Below are 22,123 nucleotides of genomic sequence, written 5' to 3' on the forward strand. Positions count from 1 at the left end.
CTCTAGAACACTGCAAGATGTGTACACTGCAGTTCGACAGCTCCACGAACCTGGATCAGCTGACATGAGCCAGCTGCGGGTGTCTAACTGCAGTGGAGCCATACCCATGGGTGCTTTTGCAAATCTCCTCCACAATGGGAATCTTGCTCAAAAAGGCAGTTGAGGTTGTACAGAGTAACATAAACAAAGCCATTGTCCCCATCAAATTACACCGGGTGTGGAACCGGGGATAGTAACATTAGTGCCAAACTGGAATTTTAAAATTGTTAACGTTTCATTAAAAACTGTGAAGCCCTGTTATATTTAAGGACAATGCATTGTGTAAAAATGCCAATTCTAAATGTGAAATCTAAACACTGAATGGGAATGTATCAATTTCATCAAAATTTTCACAGAAAATTATCCAAACATTTCTTTCAACTCTATTGTTTTGACTTTTCTATTCAATTCTAAAAAAAAAAAAAAAAAGTTAAATATTTCATTTTGTGGAAAAATTCCAAGATAGATTTTTCATCCTGATTTGGGACAAAAACCAATTTTGAATGATTATAATAGTCTTCCATGGGGTGGAATTCCCAAATTTCTACCAGATATACTGACCATCATGTGTGTTAGAATCCAGAATTTTAGGACAACCACAGCTCAATTATTTTCTGCTTTTCCCCACCCTCAACCCTTTCTCTGTTTTGTTTTGAAACCATTATCAGGGAACTATTCCTGTCAAAAGGACCCACTTGTCACCACCCTCTGCTTGTCACACCACAAACCTCTCCAGACAATCTAATTGTGGTGCCACAAACCGAGGACTGCCTCACTTGTGGGTGGGGAGAATAAGCAGGCAGGAGAGAGAGGGGACGAATATTCTCTCTGAGGAGAAGACAACCTGTGCACAGCCAAAAAAAAAAGGGGGGGGGGAGTGGAAGAAAGATATTGATTCATTATTTTCTATGTGGCGCCCATGGCTCATTAATCTTTCAAGATTAGTTACTTGAAACGACTGTGTTAGATGTGCTGCTCCTGCCACCCCACCAATAAATAGCATTTGCATTATGGAGGCAATGGAGGCCTCACCTGACAGCAAGGCCCCATTCTGCTAGATGCTGTACAGATGCAGACAGTCCCTATCCCAAAGAGCTTTCAATCTAAATAGACAAGACAGACCAAAGGTGGGAAAGAGGAAGAATTTATTATCTCAGTTTCACAGATGGGGACCTACCCATGGCCCAGAGAGATTGAGTGACTTGCCCAAGGTCACACAGAGAGTTTGTGGAAAAACTAGGACTGGAATCTGTATCTCTAAGGTGCCAATCCAGTGACTCAACCACACACCATCCTGCTTTGGATTATACCAGACATTCCTCACCCTCACCTCTCAACATTAAAAAGGTGTGAATGATGAAGGAAAGAGGCTGTTTGAAAGCTTAGACAGATTCACTATGGCCTTTTATGTGGGACCCTTTTACGGTCGCTTTCCATGGATGTTTGATGACTCCGGTTTAGTGCCCTAATGTTCCGGGAATGAGTATTTCAAAGCATTTGTGCCCAATCCAAGCATTTTAGAACCACTCAGGGAGGTTCGGTTCCAGGTCTAATGGGCAAAAGGCTCGAAGGGAAGGTTTTACTCGGCGCTAGTTGCTTGGTCTGAGCATTTCCTAAAGACTAGTGTTTACTAAAGTCACACTGGCCATGCTCCACAAGCATTCACTACGTAACAGCAGAGGAAATAAAAAGCCCCAAAGCTGTCAAGAGGCTACAATTCTGGCTCCTTTCAGGCTGGCTGATGAGTTGACAGAGGCTTTCAAAGAACAAAACAAACCACCACAAAACACACCTAATATAAGCCAAACCAAAGAGGGGGCGGGAAGAGAAGGCACAAATGTGCTGTGCTGGGGAGGGAGAGACTGGGAGTAGCATTCACACAGGCAGAGGAAAGGAAGGACCCTCAAGTAGCTTCATTTGTCTTGGTTGATGAGCTCAGCAGTTTTGTGCACTTTTAAGGACAGATTCTGGGTTTTGCTGATTCTGCTTGGGAGTTTAAGAGCACGGCAGTGAATAGGAACCTGCCACAGAGATTGAGTATCTTGGCTTTCCCCTCACATCCTAGACTGGCATCGTAATGAGAAGAAGCAAAATGGACTAGCTCCACAATGCTTAGAAGGGAGGAGATGCGCCAGGTGCTCTTGGAAGCTAATGAGCTGCATAATATATTCAAAGGGCAGCTCAGTGTTTCCCACAGAAACAAATGCAAAAAAAAGTTAAAACCTGGTCCAGACCAGCTCCCAGACAGACAGACACTCTCCAATAGGAGCACGCCATCCCTCATTTCCTACCTCTCCTCTGTCTCCCAGCATGGAGTCCCGTGGCTTCGGTAGCTGTTGCCCGCTGATTATCCTCAACACCAACTGCTTCTTCAACTGACTGGGGAGTGGGTCTTCGGAGTTTGGGTTAAAGACACCTACGGGGATGAGAACCCGCAGAACATGAAGGAGAACCAGGTGCTATGTTACGGAAAGACACATGGTGACATTTTCTTTGAGCTCTTCTTCCCACTTCTCCCTGCTTATTTCACTCTACAACCAGTTGTTATAAACTATACTTAGGAAGGAGCCCCAGCTAGTCCCCTCAAGCACTTATAGATACAAGCACATACCATAGCTGTTAAAATCTTTACAAGCTGGCAACACACTGGCACAGCAGTCTCTAAACTTTCCAGCACAGCGAGCGCAAAGGAAGAGTGATTGCTTGCAAAGGCAATTGGAACGATCTTTAGTCACAAGTGCCACATGTTGCCAAATTAATCGCCAGACAGCAGGTTATTGAACTGGTGGCACTGAGAGTGGGGCCAAACCAAAACCTGGATCTGAACATCCCGTAACTTTGTGGGGTGGATTTCAAAATCCACCCCTGAATTTTATGGCTTTGGAACATCACCAATTGCTTTTACAACAGAAACACTGAAACTTCGCTGAGATGAAATAATTCATAACATACTGAAACCCTCGACTTAGGACGCTAGAAAGTGCTTTACTGTGTCATTCTTGACCTTTACTAGAACAGAAAGAAGCCATCATTTGGCAGTAATCTGAAGTTAAAAGAGCATTTTGAAGACGAGATCAAGCATAAGATAGTAATGGACTGTACGGCTGTAGAGCAGTGGGAGGAGATGGGACATTGCAGTACAGGAGACGGAATAGTAAATTCAAGTTACTTAAAAGTCCAGGGTGGGGCAGATACCAAACCACTGAAGAACAGTGAGAGTTGTTTACATGACAACCCAAACACTAAGACAGTATTAAAATACTTTGCTCAAGGCCATGTTATCAGAAATATGCAGGGTACTAGATAAAGGGTTTCAGACAGAGAGAGAAAGTGACGAATTAAATGAGAAATCAACAAAGTAAACAGGAGGGTTTCATCTTTTTCAGGGACAAATCTGCTTCAACAGGGCCTGAAACAAACACACACATCCTTTACAGTGTGGTGCCTTCCAGGGAGATATTCATTACCCATCCCATACAGAGGAGCTCTGTGCACTAAAAAGCATCTTTATAATGTAAGGCCTAAAAAAGGACTATACCTGCGCAGACCTATGCACTACTATAAAATATTCCACACATCCTAGGCTCTGCTTAAGAGTTGTTCTAAACACAAGCACATTAGTGTAATTGATTTAATAAAAAGAGACAATAAAAGTGCACTCGTAACTTCTGAGTGCATGTAACGGCAATCGTTGTACAGTTTTTGCATATCTGCTTTTGCAAGTAGATAAGGTTGCCAGGGCATTTCCGTAGGAAATGGTAACAAACACCACAGTGTTGTTAAGACTTAAGATGTTAAGACAAACAAACCGAACAAAGCCGTCCTCCCCTAAAATTCCAAAATCTAATTGACAAAGGGTATAATTTTCAAGCATCTAAGGGTATGTCAACACTGCAATTAGATACTCATGGCTGAACCATGCCAGCTGACTCAGATTCGGGCTAAAAGGTTGTTTAATTGCAGTGTAGACATTCCGGCAGGCTGCAGCCCAAACCCTGGGACCATCCCATCCCGCAGGGTCCTAGAACCTGGGCTCCAGCACAAGCCAGAATGTCTACACTGCAACTAAACAGCCCCTTAAGCCCAAGCCCCCTGAGACAGTGTCAGCTGGCACAAGCCAGCCACAGGTTTTTAACTGCAGTGTAGACAGATACTCCGTGACATAGGAACCCAGGTCCCACTGACTTTTGATAGGACTTGTGTCTCCTACATCACTTAAGGGCTTCTGAAAACCACATCACAAAATCTAATGATTATCTTGACAAATGATTTCATAAACCCACAGGCAGCTGCTTGATGCAAGACCAAGAGATGTGTCTCCTGTGAGGTCTGGGTCCCAATCTCTGTACCACTTTGGATACCAGCCAATGCTAATCTAGCTTTATTTACTAAGGAGTCCCGTCATTAGGATAATGTTGGATTCCCCACACTGTATTTTATGGACCTAGAAGGAGAGCAATTTGTCACCCCTATAGAGCCTGTGGAACTTACATTTATCTGTCAGTGGATGCTCTAAACTTGGATTCTATCTTGTTAAAGAGAAAGAATGGGGCAGCACTTAGCACAGTGGGGGTTTGTGAATTCTTGCCTGACTTGGTTGTGTTGATGGGGAGAAGATGGTGCCTTAGAGTGAAAGCCTTATATCAATCCAGGAAATGGATATTTTATATACTGATCCCAATCCCTGTATCATTTTGGATACAAGCTACAAACTTTTGTTTCAGGAGCAACTGTGAGGACCAGTCAGCTATTAATCTGAGTTCTGGAATGCTGCTACCTGTGGAGACCCCACACTGATGGTTTGCAGACAGGGTTCTGAAGTATTTGAAAGGACTGAGATGCTGCCATTACCTAAGCTCTGCAGAGTCCAGGGGATACCCACTACATACCATGGTCATGCCATAAAGACTGAAGAGTCACCACTGAGAGAAGATCAGAGGGGAAATGTTTTCATGTGTGTGCTAAAGTACAGCAAATGTTATGTTGAAATCTTATAGTTGAAGGTTTGTAGCAAAAACAAAAAGGGGAAAGGTCTGTATAAGGAACACTAGTAGCTTTACTGTCTAACAGCTTTTGTTTAAAAGTTAATAGTATTTCACTATTGACAATATTTTATGCTATTTGCAATGTGCTTTGTGTGCCCAAACGGTTTGTTTTACTAGGAAAATCTATGCTGCGCTCTCTTTGAAATTGATCGGCAATTATTACCATCCATTTACCAGGGTTTTACATACAATCACCCAATCATACAATCAGTTTAATGCTTTCTGAAAAGTCCTGAAAAGACAGAACTCTGGCCTGTGCTTCAACAAAGAGTTATAATGAGGTGCAGGATGAAGGGGAGTGTAAAGTTATACAGAATATTGCCTGAGCATCCCCCCAGGACAGTTGGTCTTAGCAGTGGTTACTCTGTAGTGGCAGATACGTAAGTTCCTTGCTGCAGTCATGCAAACTGAGACCTGGTCTACACTGGCCACGGATTTCGGCAGCAGTTGAGATACGCAAGCTACATACAGTAAGTTGGGTATCTCTTGTCGACTTCCTAGTGTCTACTTATCACGGTGTCTCCACTGTGCTGCGCCAATGGAAAATGCCCTCCCATCGACGCAGCGCTACGCTGCTTGCCAGGGTGGATTTACGGAGTCAACTTCTGGGTTCAATTGAGCGAGTCTTTAGTGCCGCTCAATCGAACCTGCAAAATCGATCCTGCACTGCCGGCTGTGCCACCAGAAGTGTAGACATAGCCTAAGGTACCATCCCTGGAGCAATACAATCCAAACTCCATGCAGTGGGGGAGCCTTCACAACTCCAGCTGATCACAGCTGCTTCCAGGGAGCCTAAGGAATGGAAACTGTAGAGAGGATGAGTCTTTTTAGTGTGGGGGAGCTATGGGCCTCATTTAACTTTAATTTATCCATGACTATATTAGATGACATATCATGTGCTTATAGTTACATACAGTCCATCTGACAGTACACGCAGTCTTTACTTCCAAGATGTATTAAAGAATAAGTCTATGGTAAAAGTATTGGGAAAAAGTCATCCATCCCTGTACATTCAAAGGGCTTCCTAAAGCTGGCAGAAAGCACCAACTGCTGTACGTGTACTCTCCCATGCTACAAGCGCAACTTTGGAAGCCACTGGAAAATTCACACCCAAACGTAACGAGTTACTGACATTTTTACAGAACTCTTGCTGCTTCCATTCCCTTGGCTTGCTGGCATATCCCACAATGCATAGCAGAGCCACACATCTTTCCCTCATGAAGTACCATTTCCACCCCTAGGAAGGACCCCTTCTCTCCCTCTGCAGTCTCCACTGGCCAGCTTTTCCTTACCTTGACACATGCACTTCGGTTTGAGGACATAGCCACAATTCCCGTTGGCACTGAACTTGGCCCGGTTCAGCTGCAGCATCCTCCCCTCTGACTGATAGTTTAATGCAACTGTTGCAAAGAGGGAGGCAACAACAGTAAGTCACACTGTTGAGAGCATTCAGAGAAGAGAAAACCTATGTGTGTTTTGAACTTTGTTCTCTGGTGATAGAGAGCCAGAGATGTTGGAACAGGGACTCTCTTCTCCTCCTAAACCCAAGATGTCACAGCTCCAGATAAAGAGACTCCCAAGAAGAGGCTTACAGTCTTTCCTCCCATCTGTAGGTTTTCTTGTATGTGAGCAGGAGGACATTACTTTCCATGCCTCAGCCACCAGTTGCCACTGAGGCACATGCATATTCAAGGCATCCTACCGTATTAGAGACACAGACAATATCCCAGGTAACAAAGACCCAGATGTCAGGAGAGTTAGATGACCAGGTAACCCAGGAGTGTTCAGTGGGGGATTTTGTTCAGCCTATCTTTCAAAGAAAGATTCTGGAACCCCATTCATGCACTAGATTTCCACCTAGTTAAAAAAAAAGAAATAAAAAATCAAACACACATCCTTTTTGCTTACCCATCTGGCAGCCTGCATTCCAGAAGGGCTGAGGATTGTAATTGCTAGAGTCCACACGATAGGAAGATGGGTAGATGCGGGACAACTGGTGTTGGTTGAAACGCAGATATTGTGCCGGCTTTTGCTGGAGTATCTGGTGGGCCTTTGTCTCGCTGAAAGATGAGACCTGCCAACTGGAAGAGACTACAAGGAAAAAGGTTAGAGGGGGATGGCTTTTCAGCTTGGAAAAGAGACGACTAGAGGGAGATGATAGAGGTCTCTAAAATCTTGACTGGTGTGGAGAAAGCAAATAAGGATGTGTTATTTACGCCTTCTCATAACACAAGAACTAGGGGTCACCAAATGAAAATAACAGAAGCAGGATTAAAAAAAAACAAAAGAAAGTATTTCTTAATACAGTGCACTGTCAGCCTCTGGAACTCTGTCAGAGGATGTTGTGAAGGCCAAGACTATAACACGGTTAAAAAAAGAACTAGATAAGTTCATGGAGAATAGGTCCATCACTGGCTATTAGCCAGGGTGGGCAGGAATGCAAAACCATGCTCTGAAGTGTTCTTAGCCTCTATCTCCCTGAAGCTGGGAATGGGTGACGGATGGATCACTTGACGATTACCTGTTTTGGTCATTCCCTCTGAAACACCTGGTGTTGGCCACTGTCAGAAGACAGGATATTGGGCTAGATGGACCATTGGTCTGACCTAGTATAGCTGTTCTTATGCAGACTCAAAGTCATAATAAATGATGACTGGCCACTTTGAAATTTCTGATTTATTTCAAGTAGCTCTACTGTCAAATTCTTCTTGGAATAAAGCATTTATAATCGATGTTAGGTTGAACTAAGTGGCTACTAAAAATTAATGTCTGTGCATAAAGCTTGAAAGCTGATATGGGAGGTTTATGTTCTGACACCTACTTTCAGTTTCAACATCATGGATCCCAACAGACTTTGTGTACTTCACCAGGTCAGACAGAGCCCTGGAAAGCTTCATTGTTTTCTTCTGTCTGCTCATCCTGGGTGGATAAAACAAACTGGCTCCCATAAACTGATCAAGAGACAATCTTTTGTTACAAAATTTTAGCTTTTTAAATAACAGGCAGGGCAAAGAAATACAGGGAGGAATCTCTTCCAAAAAGGAATGCTTCAATAGTTGTAGGGACAGCACATGAATGCTCACTGTAAAAATACAGGCTTCTGGTTAAACTAGCTCTGGAAGTACATAGAAAAAAGGCCTAGATTTTTAAAGCTATTTAGGCGTTGCTGCAATCAGTTTTGTGATGCTGAAGTCTCATCTTCCAAAGGGATTTAGGCACGTAGGAGCCTAAATCCCATTGACTGTCAATGGACTTTTGGCTCCTGAGAACCTAAATCCCTTTGGAAGATGAGACTTAGACATTGCAATGCTGAGCACAACCATGCCTAAATAGCTTTAAAAATTTGTGCTAAAGAGTCTCATCTTGTATATTAATGGCAAAGAAAAGACTTGAACCTCTGGCTAAGAGTTATACTTTAAGATCTGCTATGTTGCAGGTACTCTATGCTGCTAGACAGGAGGCTGGACTGTGGACTTGCCCTTTAACAGGTCTTTTCCATCTCCAGCGAATATGATTTTACTCCATTCGGCTTTCCTGGGAGCCCCACTGAACCTTTCCAAGCATCCCAACCGGATCTTCATCTGACCTCTTGTGTCCAGCGTCTGGAACCCATCACATAATATCATAAAAAGAAGGGGGTACGCAGAATCAAAGCAGCAACTTAGACTATTTGATGCAATCTCATTTAACAAATTAAACAGCTATGGGCTTGGTGCGCTCATCATGAATCCTCTCTGCTACAAGAATGGGGACCACGTGACTAAAATACAACACCAACTTAAAAGATCTTCATGATACATCTGGGTGAAGTAGCGGAACTTCAAGACAGGTCTGACAGCATGTCTAGTGTCCACTGACTAATTTGGAAGAGCCACGTCAGGAGACTAATCCAGTGATTGAGTCACAAAGATTTTGGGTCTACCCTTACATGGGCTTCCCATTACATGGCTATAGTAGCCATGGCAGATTATAGCCATTATAGCATGACAGATTATAGCCAACAGTATAAACCAGGTCCCAAACTTGCTACATTTGTATACACACCTCTATAGAGGACTAAGTTGCCAGGATCCCTTGTTACCAACCTGCTGTAATATACTGAGCCCCTGGCTAAGTTTCCTTGACAGTCTAGGTCATCTTCACCTTCTTCCTGGCTGGATGCCTTTTTCAATTTGCTTCCTTTTTTCTGCATAAAGGAAACAAAACCATGGTACAAAACAGACATCATTGTTCAGAAGAGCCTAATGTTTCACTTGGGCATCAAGTAAACAGTAAGGGGTGGTGTGTATGAAAAATAAAGACAGATATAGTCACGTGTGCCTGCGTGTTATAAGCAGAGTGGAGCAAACCTCCCGGGATTTGTTCTGAAAAGTTGTTTGCAGGGAAGCAACTGAACAGATGTCTACAAAGTTCTAAATGGGTGCTAGAAAAGGAAAAGGGCGATGAAAGTTTGGGGAAGCCTTTGTCAGCGCATGGATCAGTTTGCCTGGGGTTAATAATTCACATGCCAGAGAGTCATTTTGGCAGTGCAATCGCATGTGGTGGCAAATAATTCTGGACCTAGATTTTCAGAAGTGACTAGTGATTTATGAGTGCCCAATTTAAGGGACTTTCAAGGGACCCAGATTTTGAGAAAGCGTTGAGCACCCATTATCTGAAGAACAGGCCCCTCAAATTGGGCACCCAGAGTTTGAGTCATAGTTGAAAATCTCGGCACAGAAGTTGATCCACTACAATTGCCAGCTAGTTTTCAATGCCATGCCCACCAGACTAGTCAGATCTGAGCATCTGACCAGTCTGCCCCAGGGAATTCTGCTTCATTGTTTCAAGGAACACGTTTCCTAGAGCAAATGAGAAATGGCAACCTCTTACAAGAGACTGCACTATGTCAGAACTGATCACACACGGAGGAGGCAGCCTGGGGTTAGAGCCTTTCACAATGGGACTAGATATGCTAGCATGAAAGGTGCTGTCTATAGGGGAATTATTATTGGTACTACTATGATCAGAGAGGGCGTGATAAAAGGATTATCTTATTACATTGTTACTCTAAATCACTTTGCAATAAGCTGTTCTACAAGAGTTTGAATTAACTTTATTGCTTTTCAGGTTGGATCTCTTATATGTGTTGGCATCTGACATGAACTAAAGGCAACTGATGGTCCTGTCTGCTGGGTCAGTGGAAAACATGGGGGTGGGGCTCTGTCAGATGGTGTATATTATATCTTCCTATTTTTCGCTCTCTCAGACACACAGGGAACCATGTCTGGAAGCCAGTGCGTCTTCTGCTACCCAGTGCCAGTTATCTGGTGAGAGACAAACCTTGCGTTTGGAAAAGCTGCCCATCAGTGATCGGCTGTACCGTTTGTTGGTGCTGGAGTCTTCCCCAGATTCTATATCATCCTCAAGTTTGTTCTACAGCAACGAGAGAGAGACTATGAGAGGACAGCAGACAGGACAGCAGTGCTGCAGAGAACCACACACCCAGAAGACGTTTGAAAAATCCACCCTAAGACATCAACATAACTCAGACTGACGGCAGCATCTCCCCTACCCGTTCAATGCAAGACTTTTGAAGCAAGCAGCATGATCTTATTAACTACTCTTTTCTGCTGGCATAGTCACAGTCCATGGGCATTTGCAGAATAGACAAAAATCACATAAGGTGCCTGAGCACCAGTCTCTGGTACTTTTTTTACATTGTCCATGGTGGCAAAACTTGGTCGACAAACCATGTTTCATGCATCAGTATTTGATTGTTTTGCAGTCACAGTTTTGCAAGGCAGCACTGATGGGATTTACTTCTCTCACAACTGCTGAGCTGTCTACTCTATAGGATTAACAGGATCAGGCCAATCCATCCTGCTTATTGTTTGAGTGGCTGCATTATTACTAGGGTGTGAAATGCTAGGGTACCTCACAGTAAGGAAGAGAAAAGAACCTTCTATTGACTCTGAAGGGGGATTCTTCTTTGAGGCCACTGGATATAGACAAGCCCATGGGGTTCTCTGTCTCTCTGACTGGCTCAACACAGCCTGTCCTGTGCCTAGAGAGTTCCTACAGCGACTCGCCAAGTCTATTACTATGTAGTTCAGGTCTGGAAGGGACCACAAAGAATTACAAAAACAAACAAGTTTGGTTGAAATGTACGTACAAACTTAACTCAGGCACTAGAGCAGCAATTCTCAAACTTCATTGCACCACGACCCCCTTCTGATAACAAAAATTACAACATGGCCCTCCCCCGCCAGCCTGGGCATGGGGACTGAAGCCATAGCCCCCCAGCTTCCGGCAGCGGGGCTCAGGCTTCAGCTTCAGCACTGGGTAGCGTGACAGGATGTCCCGATTTGCTATCGCCCTCACCCCAGGTCCCAGCAAGTCTAATTCCGGCCCTGACAACCACATTAAAATGGGATCGTGACCCACGGTTTGAGAACCGCTGCACTAGAGAGTCTTGAGAAGCAGAGTTCTGTTTTTACGCCTAGCTTAAGTTCCAAGATGCTTGCTAAGTAACCTAGAACATTTCTAATTTGCATGTAACAACCTTCCCTAAGCCCTTTGTGGCTAATTATAAAAGCTCTGAACTGGCAGTGCTTCAAGTTCATGCATTTTGGTCCGTGGGCCGAGTGCATTTTTATAAATAACAGCAATTAGAAAATTAAAATATGGAAGCACAGAAGAGACATGTTTTTCTTACACAAAAAAGCCCGAATTTTTAAATGCACTGTATTCTATAACGGAAAACAATTCTGTTTGCTCAAAAGAAAAAAAAGTCACCTGTGTATATTTCACGCTCGGCTTGCTCTGTGCTGGAGCCAGAAAAAAAGCCCTATGTCTCTCACAATGCTGCTCACCTGGCATCATCATTAACTGTGTGCATTCAGCTATGGAAGCCGAAGTCATTAATAAACAATTTTACAGAAAGCTAATAAAATCCAACAAAGTAGACTGCTAAACACCTTTCCCTCCATAGTCCCAATTTGCATTTCCAAAGACTGCCACACTCCATTATTCATGTGCAATGACAGATTATCCTCCTGTTTCAAGCATGCACCATAAAAATTACTAATAAAAATATCTTAACATTAAACAAGAGAGAGACCTCTAAATGGACAGCAACGAGAGAGACATTTTTCTTCATAAACAGTTTTTACATAAGCAAAGTACCAACAAAGATCCATGACAAAATGTTACAGCAGAGGGAAACATGCTTTTCCTTTCTACTTTCTTTAATATTCACAGCCAGAAGCAAATCTTGGGAGTGTTGGAAAAGTGAAATGACTCCAGTGGAGTTATTCTTGATTTATAATAACCCGAAAGCAGACTCTGTCCTATCTCTGGGTGCAGACGAAAAGAAACCAAAATAGCACAAATAGGTAAAAGTACAGCTAAATAGTGTAAGTAGGGTTGCTGGCATATCTTTGGCCAATGAAGATAGGGGACATTAATATCCTGAGGCTGAAATAGAGAGGATATGGCCTTAGGGACATTCCTGTTGGTCCTTACATGTTATGTCACATAACTGAAATTTGATGGGATGCCACTATATTAAGCAGCAGTGTGGGAGCCCCACATGATAGCCTTGTCTTTGCTTCATACTGCCATATTTCCAGCACATATTTTGCTGCTCCTGACACATGTAGCTTCACTGTTCAGGGGTCCCTCTATCATAGCAATGATTACGACAGCAAAAAGTAGAGGGTCAAGGTGAGCACAAGATGAAAGACGGTGACAGGCCGGAACTATTCTCAGGTGTCTTTTGATTTAACCAGCATTTGCTGGTTTGGCTGCAAATTTATTTCACTAGTGGAAATTGGTATATACCAGTTAAAACGTAAAGCCGTTATGCATTGGAGCCATCTGCTATGGTCAGCAAACTCTTTCAATCCAACACAATGCCAACTAATCAGGTTTCCAGACTGGAGAGGAGATCAATGTCACTAGACAATACAAAGAAAGCTGAGTTGTCCTGCAAGCCAACTGAAGAAATCAAAATCTCTACTCCAACTCTTATGGAAAAATCCTATAGAATTTAATATGGATTAATCCAGTAACAACTATAAAAATGAATATAAAATTTCAAATGTATGCCTGAGAGTTCAATAGCATGGAAAGAATTTTTAGGAGGCTTCAAAAAACCCATAGAATGGCTATTTTCTATTAAAATCTACAGGACAATTCCCTAAGAGAGGCTCAGACGATCCTCACCCTCAATGCAAGACATCATAGTTTTCCAGCTTTGCGCCTCTAGAGGGCAACAGTCCTACACACAGAAAGGCATGCTACCTACTGAACGGTCATTGATAGTGTTAAGGAATAGGTGTGGGAGTGGACCGTAATTTTAAAAAATAAATGTCAAAGAAAGAAAGTCTAGGGTGGTTGAGGTAATATCTTTTATTGGACCAACTTCTGCTGGTGAAAGACACGCTTTGGAGCTACACAGAGCTCTTCTTCAGGTCTGGGAAAGGTAATCTGAGTGTCACAGCTAAATTCAAGATGGATTGTTTAGCATAAGTAGTTCACACATATTTCAAGGGAAGTTGGAGATGAAGTGGCCTATTAACACCACCATGTAGCTTGACAGTTTGCCTCTTTCACCAACTGAAGCTGGTCCAATAAAATATATACCTCATCCACCTTGTCTCTCCCATGTCCTGGGATCAACTCGCTTACAACAAACACTGCAAATAAAGAAAGAAGGTATCCAATTACCTCTCTCAGGTCTGACCCACATTATCTTTCAAGAATCATTCCTCTCTAAAAAGGAATACAAGTTATCACATCCCTTCAATTCACAGATATTGCATTTTTTTAGAACAGAGAGGACATTTATCCTACATAAATGGGCAAATTTGGGGTTTGAACTACTTAACTGGTTTTCCTTAAAATTAAAAAGCACTTTTAAAAAAATAGCTATTTTTAGTTATAAAATATTTATTAAGATTTCTTTAATAACTTACAAAAGCATATTACAAAACTGCATTATTTATAAATAGTTGATTCCTGACAATCTGTCAGAGCAGGTGTAGATGTTAAAATAAATGCTCATGTACATTGAACACACGGAGACAGGCTGTTTAACCATGTTATACAACTGCAGACAGCTGACAAAGCAATAGCAATCTGACTTAGCCAGGAACATGGGGTCCAGTCTGGAAGCAAAAGCGACAGAAAATTCTAGAGACCAAGCTATCGTTAATTATCTCTGCTCTGTGTGGAGTTCTTATGTGCTAACACAAATAGAATAGGATGAAGCACAGTTTTTGGTTCACTGGCAATTCAAAAAACATTTTTAAAAAAATAGCATAGGATTGAACCAAAAGCAACATTTTCAGCAAATTGAAAAATCATTTTGGATCAAAGAATGTTTTGACAAAACCAGAACATTTAATTTTGATTTCAACCGTTTTTAGATATTTTTGATATTTTAAAAGAAACGTTGAAAGAAGAACTTGTTTTGAACCCAAAAATTGAAACATTTTGTTTAGAAAATGTTGAAATGAAACATTTTGATGATTTTTGACTTTTTTTTTTTCAGGATTTTTTTTGACCGAAATGATTTGGTAGAATCGGCATGAATTCACTAAACATTTCAGTGGCATCTTAGCTGCATTTTTGCCAAAAAAGGTTTTGGACAAAAAAAAAGAAAAAGTTCACCCAGCTCTAGCCACAATTAACCAGTCTATAAGAATATCATCTAGGCTCTCTGCTCCTGCAAACTGTGATGTTTCCCAGATCAGGAGAATTTTTGCATGCCATGGGAAGAGGTCTTGGAAATTGTGAGGAGTTCACAGTCCACAGAATCTGAGAATCTGAGTCACAGAATCTGAGAGCCCAGCCCTACACCCAAAGGTGGGGGACAGGAAGCAACCACCCCAAGCTTGCTCTCACTGCTCAGTCAGAAAGCATTAGAGGTTACAAATAGGGTCTGTCAAATGTTTTCAAATCCTCTAACAACTTAACGTCAAGGCAAAACTTTCAAACCCAAGTTGGCAGCTGTTTGTTCCCCTTGAACCTTCACAATCTCAGTGAAGTAATTTTCTTGTTTTTGACAAAAAGAACCAGTCAGGAAAGAGTAGGATAGCCCTGAGGGACTAGGAGGTCCTCTCACACAACGGCTTATTGACGGATTATCACAACTGCCGGGCAACCGGCAAACCCTACAGGTTCCGAGCTCAAGTGCAGCTCTGAACGAAGCCCCCACAATATTTGGATGTTTTATCCCAGTGTTTGGTCCTCTTGGGACATGAGAGAGAGAGTCCTCTGTGAGAATGAATGGCAGAAAAGGTAGAGATGGCGCTTCTATTTTCCCTCCACCACAATACAAGAACCAGAGGACATTCAACACCATGGAGAAGCAGCAAGGTTAAAACGGATGGGAGAGGAAATACCCTGCCCACACAGTGCTTTGAGCTAGCTTGTAGAATTTCACTGCCACAACACACACTTGAGGCCCACGAGCTTCCCAACTTCACACCTTGCCACAATACTCTTCTGATTTTGGAAACACACTCTCGCCTTTACAATACTATTCCAACTATGGACCTCCGTCAGAATAGAACATTCACCGGAACAGCCTCTTCCATAGCAATTCTGGCTCTTCTTGCCTCTCTGTGTTTCATCACTTCCATTTCCAAGTGGCACTAGAAAGGGCAGAAGTAGAGCACGGTGGAGAAACAGTGACAGGGAGAGGTCACTAAAGCGCATGTTTCAGGTGAATGGTTGACTCAAGTTAATCTGAACAGCCTTGCCCATCCCTCAATGGAGAATTTTTGCTTTTTGCCAGTTCCTGCCAGCTTCTGTGCAAGTTCCTCCTCTATTTGTTCCCAATGGGATAGCTCATCAGAGTGTGCTTGGGTCCCACAGAATAGCCCAGGGAGCTTGATTCCAGCCTGTAGCATCCAAATTGCCACAAATGAAACTTCAATAGAGAAATTACATGGAAGCCAAATACAGAGGCACAGAAATACACCAGTGACCTTAAGAGAAAGGAGCTAAATTAGCATTCCATACAGATCCTATTGTAAGATAAGTGCCTCTGATGAATAGGGGCGAAAAACGTGAAACAAAAGGTCAGCATGATGAAGCCATGAAGTCAACAGGGTGTAAGGATCCTGCTTTTCATGTCCTCGAGGGTATCTAGACCAAAATGGCAATGTTTCCTATACCAGATGAAACAAGCCACTTCACAGGTAAGCTCTTGGACAGAGATGTGAGAGGAAATATATTATTTCCTTCCCTTCATTCATGAATTGGATTTAAGAAAGTTAGAAATGTCTTCCTCTGAGACAAGGAGCCCCAGTATGAAGATTAAATCTGGAATGGAGAGGCGTTACAGGTGGAGAGGTGTCAGAATGGGGTCTCTGACATGCTCCCTTCTATCAGAAGGATCCCAGAGAGGAAGGGTGGTCTTGGGGTTACGGTCCTGGACTGCCGCTCATGCAGCTGAACCCATTTCCTAGGTCTATCACAAACACTCTGTTGTGACCATGGGGAAAATCACTTGATCCCTTTTTGCCTCAGTTTCCCCATCTGTAAATGGGGATAATAATCCTCCCTTCCTCTGTCCTGTCTATTTGGATTGTAAAGTCTCAGGACAGGAACAATAACTTCCTGGAGTAAGAGAAGAGGCTCAGCTTTAGCAGTATCACCTAATCACTATGAGGGATTATGCTTTAGCTTTGTCAGTGCTAGTGGCCTCAGGTTGACACAGTCAATTCAATACCAATTTCCACCTGATGTTCAGTTGCTGCAGCAATAGATAAATTATACCAACGGGCAGGATGATGGAATGTCTCCCTTCGTCACCACTTCATACCGTCAGCCTTTTACTTCCCTTTCCAAAGCTTCTCATCTGAGCTGGGCAAAGATCAGTTATTCGCTTTGGTGGAGGATTTTGATATTTGAGTTTGTTCTGATTCAGGACAAACCCAATAGATGTTCTCCATGAACGGGATTGGAGCTCTGGCTCTGGGGTCATCTGCCTGGCAGGCTGCTGAGGAGCTGTGATCCTGGGAGCAGGGTTTCCAAGCTCCCAGCTCTCTGGCATCCCACCAGGTGGGCTGCCGAGCAGCCAGGCAAGCGAGCTGGCAGGAATCCAGGCACGGTGCCACTGAGATCCTGCTGGGTTCGGTCACAACTTTGTGGAAATCAAACCGTCACCATGAAACGGTTCCATTTTGATGAAGTGCTGTTCTCAGGCGGAACACCATTCCGTCAGAATTTCCAACCAGCTCTGCTTCCCAGGCCTGCATCGTGGGCCCTCTCCCGCGTAAATAGGAAGCCTACAGGCACTCTAGGGCAACCAAAATTCAGATCCCAGCTCCATAGCTTGGGGCACCTCGCTCCCCTTACTTACTCCACTGCAAATAACAGAGTTTTCTGGACACCGATGTACTGAGCATGCAAGCTCGTATTCAACCCCTAATCCAATGAAAATTGGAGATAGAGCGGATTAAATGTTCCATCCCAGGGGTACAGAAAGCCATTACTCCATGTCTGAACAGTTTTATTTTCTGCTGCCAAGAAAGCGGAAGAAGAGGTTTGCAATGATTTGATGTGAAGCTTCAGCAGCAGAACATCGCAGCACTGCCACCTGCAAAGTTACATATCCAAAATATTTACAGTGGAAATGCCTCCTGCTGGAATGCAGTTCCTTGCTGACAGGCAATTGTTATTTAGCATTATATAATACATGATCCCATTTGGCAAATCGGTACAGAGGCCTCTAAGCGCTTGAATGTTTAAATGACTGCTGCTGTACCTCTGCAGGCTGAGCCCTTCTGCACTGTTCCCAGCACTTCGCCTCACCCCAAGACTGAATTATTTGCTGGAACAAGGCCACTGAGAGCAGCTGTCCTTCAAGATAGAGACGACCCTCTCCTCCCCTCTTTATATATAGGACTGAAGCAGTGCAAAAAGCAATGAATTAATTTGTCCACTGTGCCTTCCATAAATAGATCCTTCCAGTAGGATTCTTTAGGAGATGAGCCCCCATTCTAATGCTGTATTACTACACTGCTTTGTACCATTTGGTACAGTTACCGTTATGTGATACAGATAAAATGACATGGACTTGTTTCAAGATGGACATCAGGGCCTCCTTAGGCAAAAGATTAATTGATTCCATCCTCTCTCCCTGCCTTCTCACCCCCAAATTACCATCCAAAGAGAGCCAGGAGATGCATTGTGGTTTTGGTGATGGTGAGAATGAAGAAAGAGGCTATGTTTATTATTATTACCATTACAATAACACCTGCGAGTTCCAATCAAGATCAGGATCACATTGTGTTAGGAGCTGCACAAAAAACACATAGCAAGAGAGTCTCTGCTTCAAACAGCTTGCAATCTCAATAGACAAGACAAAGGATGAAAGAAATAATTGTTCTTATCTCCATTCTACAGAAGGGGAAAACCGAGGCACAAATTTCTTTTTTAGGCAGGATTTTCTACTTTAAGCACCTTAGAAAATCCCAGCATAAGTAACTTTGCTGAAGGTCACATGGGGAGTCTGTAGAAGAGGTGGGAACTGAACCCAAATCTTCAGAGTCCAACTCCTGTGCCTTAACCACAATGCTGTCCTTCCCCCCAGCAAAGAAAAGGGCTAACTCTCTGTTTTTCAAATCTGGACAGCTCTGTTCTATCACCTTAGAACAATGGCTTTCAACCTGGGGTCTCCAGACTATGTCTAAAACTTCTAAAGGGGTTCACAAATGGAAAAAAAAAAAAGGTTGAAAACCACTGCATTAGAAGCATTACATCTCCCCACTGCAATAGCATCACAAACACAGCTCTGACCAGCACACAAACATAAGAACTTTTTTTCTTCCCCGGTCCTTTTAGAAGCAAATCTCCAGCCATCAGCAAAGTGGCAGAGATTGCTCACAACAGCCTCATCCATAAAAACTATAGCTACAGCCTCCAAGAGCTCACCCACCCACCTATCTATTTTCCATAAGCCAGACCCTGAGTGTAGCATGGCATTTACTGGTGCATACCATTTTTTTCTATTACTCGCCAGCTCCAGGCCAGGCTGTTAGCTCCCACCCAGTGCTCTTTCCCCATCTTTCTTCTTTAATGAGACAACCCAGCAACGTTTTATTTATATCCTTTTTATAAAGCAAGATTGGACGGATGGAGCAACTTGCCATGCATGTTGCCATTTACAGATACTAACCCTTTAACAAAACTCAACCCAGCCTGCCTCTTTCTCCCGACCCCTCCCAGAAATGGCTCTGAGCAGTTTTCCACCTCCTAGCATTGAACACAAGTTTCCAATAATAGTTTTTGAATGAAATTAACTCTATAGTTCTCTCTCCCCTTTCCTCTTCTGTCCCGAGGGAAACATCTTCCCTGGTGCAGTGGCGAGTGCTGTCTCTCCAGGAGAGCCTGCTGAAAAGTGATATTAATGGTTTATTACAGGAAAATGAAAGGCTTTGCGATCCGATGGTGCATGCTAAATGGTGATGGTGCACGTGGACTGACAAATATTTATCATGATTAAGGGGAAAGCCAGCGAGTGCTATTAATGCTCCAAGCTAAATTAGCACCACGCAGCAAAACTGACTTCCCCCCCATCATTCAGGCTTAACCGTGATTATGCGCTTGACACCACCGTCATAGGAAGCCTTCCAAAGAATAAAACATGGATTTGCAAACTAAATCCTGGTCAGACTGGGTTCCTGGAAGAACAGGTGCTGCGTCTGCTGAAATGTACTCCATTGCCCCTTGGAAAAAATCAGTGCGTGGCTCAGCTTGGAACCACCTGAAACAAAACAGGATTTCAGGCAGATACTGATCATAAACCCTCAGAGTGCTTTCTTTATGCAAAAATGAGAGTCCTGTAGCACTTTAAAGACTAAGAAATTTAATTTCTGCAGGCATAAGCTTTCATGGGCTGCAACCCACTTCATCAGATGCCAGATTCGCCGTGGGCTGCAGCCCACGAAAGCTTATGTCTGCAGAAATTAAATTTCTTAGTCTTTAAAGTGCTCCAGGACTCTCGTTGCTTTTGCTGTATACAGACTAACATGGCCACCCCTCTGGAACTTTATGCACGTTGCCACACCTTTTACATTACAAACAAGAGAGGGCTACTGAAAGGGAGCTATGGATGCACAGAGTGACATGCAGAAGGGACAGGCACTGTGCATGCTTCCCTATGTAGGTCTAGGAACTCCACCTGCTTTCCCTCAGCTTTCCCAGTCCCGTGTTCCAACACAGTCGACTTGCAGCTCTTCTTGCCCCAATCGATCGTGAGCAACCAGATCCCTGCTATTTTAGTCCTGGCCTCTCAAACAAGGACTGCCTGCTCTATGGCAGTTCTGTGATGGGTGCAGGAGGAGAACTAGGACGAGACCAAAGATTCTTCTGCTTGGGACATAAGAATACTGTTGCCGCAATCATTCCCACAGCGACCAGCTGTGCTGCCACAGAATGATAGAAACCAACTCCAACTGCAGGTTCCACTGCAAAACCCAGCTTGCCCGGTGGGGTCCAGGTTTGGACCTAACTCTCCTTTAGACAGAGCACCAGCAGCCAGATTGATGAAGTCTTCAGAAGCAGAGATCTTGATCGGGAAGCAAAATATAGGAAATCAGGATCGAAATATCACTCCCTGGAATTTAACATCCCTCAATTTTTATTCCTTAGGAGACCAGCATGCACACAGGGCCATTACTGCCTAGGAATCCCACGTAACCCAGCTCCTTGTTGCTCCAAACGACTCACAGTTCTTCCGTGTGAAATTGCAGCCTTCTCCATAGCAGCGAACAGGGCAGCCTCATGCAGAGCAGTCTTCTCTGCCTATTGGTTGAAGCACAGGGCTGAGGAGCCAGGAGATCTGGCTTTCTGCTTCAGGCTCTGCCCCAGGCTTTTCTATGAACAAGTCAGCATCGTGACTCAGTTTCCCTAGCTGCAAACTGGAGATGGGATTTACCAGCCTCATGGGTGGGCTGTGAAGATTTATTTGTTAACGGTTGCAAAGTGCTTTGAGATCTGTGGCTGGAAAGCACTAGGGAAGGCAAAGTGTTACCATCCTAGCAGTCAACAGACAGAGCCTGTTAAGAAACAAAAGGGGCTCTTTGCAATACAACACTCCCGTGCGTCAAAGCAGAGCCACCACCCAGGAACCAGAGTAGGACAAGCACCGAGCTGCCTTAACTAGAAGGTTTTCAGAGTTCTTTGGGCAGCACCAGCTGCTCTGTAAGACTAAGCAACATGTGGGTGTCCCTATTTACAAACAAAAGCATTCTGTTACACTAAAAATACAGCCCAGTGGATCCCGGCATGGTTCCACTACTAATACGGCTCATGCTAATAAAACCAGCCACCTCCACACCCCCTGCATTTGGCAGCTCAGCCAGGTGTGCCTCACAAGGTATGGCTGCACTGCAGGCTTACCCCCGGGCTCTCAGCTTGGTTTTAGCCCAACCCCCTCGACTGTCCACACACAAAAACCATAAAACCAAGCTCACTTGCTCAGGTGGAGATATAGCTTAGAGCCCGGGTAAAGGCAGCTCAGACCTGACTACTTTGCAGCATGGATGCAGCTGAAGCCTAGATTGCAGAGCTTCGGTTTTGATAGTCCTCCAGATCCCCAGGCCACATTTCCCCAGGCCTGTATTTTCCTGCCCTGCTACCTACTTACTTCCCAATCACCTCCTATTTTCTGGAAGCTTCCTGCTGGTTTATATACAGTGTTGCTTTACACTTACAAGCCAAGAAACCAAGGGGGTGTGGGATAGACAGACAGACACAGCTTGCTTTGGGAATGATATTTGCCATTTATAACAAACCCTCAGTCTACTGCAAATAGCTCCTTCATGGGTGTATGGAAGGATATGCAAGATGGAAATAATACAGGCCTAACCTGTTGACTCTCTCCTACTAGCCAGGCTATTTCCATGGCATTAACTGGAGCTAATCAGAAAAAGAGATTCCCCAAAATTTTTACTTCTCCCCATTTCCCAAGCACCTTTATAGTTAATCAAGTTAGGGTCAATCAGAGGAGTAAATTGCAGCGATTTCCATGCAACTTA

General features: G+C 43.6%; 1 protein-coding gene across 2 annotated transcripts in view; it reads right to left on the bottom strand.

The window, feature by feature from the left end:
• PLCH2 (phospholipase C eta 2) overlaps positions 1-22,123 on the bottom strand; it is a 276,235-nt gene that overhangs the window by 23,750 nt on the left and 230,362 nt on the right. For both annotated transcript variants that reach the window (XM_067567156.1, XM_067567155.1), the window contains exons 12-17: positions 10,407-10,499; positions 9,170-9,270; positions 7,906-8,003; positions 6,993-7,175; positions 6,377-6,484; positions 2,331-2,455 (exon numbers count right to left, since the gene is read on the bottom strand). In XM_067567156.1, coding sequence (XP_067423257.1) covers positions 2,331-2,455; positions 6,377-6,484; positions 6,993-7,175; positions 7,906-8,003; positions 9,170-9,270; positions 10,407-10,499 — 708 coding nt within the window. The remainder of the gene's footprint in view (positions 1-2,330; positions 2,456-6,376; positions 6,485-6,992; positions 7,176-7,905; positions 8,004-9,169; positions 9,271-10,406; positions 10,500-22,123) is intronic.

The sequence above is a fragment of the Emydura macquarii genome, unplaced genomic scaffold (assembly GCF_026122565.2).
Source record: "Emydura macquarii macquarii isolate MOO-44397 ecotype Brisbane River unplaced genomic scaffold, CSIRO-AGI_Emac_v2 contig_2768, whole genome shotgun sequence".
Lineage (NCBI taxonomy): Eukaryota > Metazoa > Chordata > Testudines > Chelidae > Emydura > Emydura macquarii.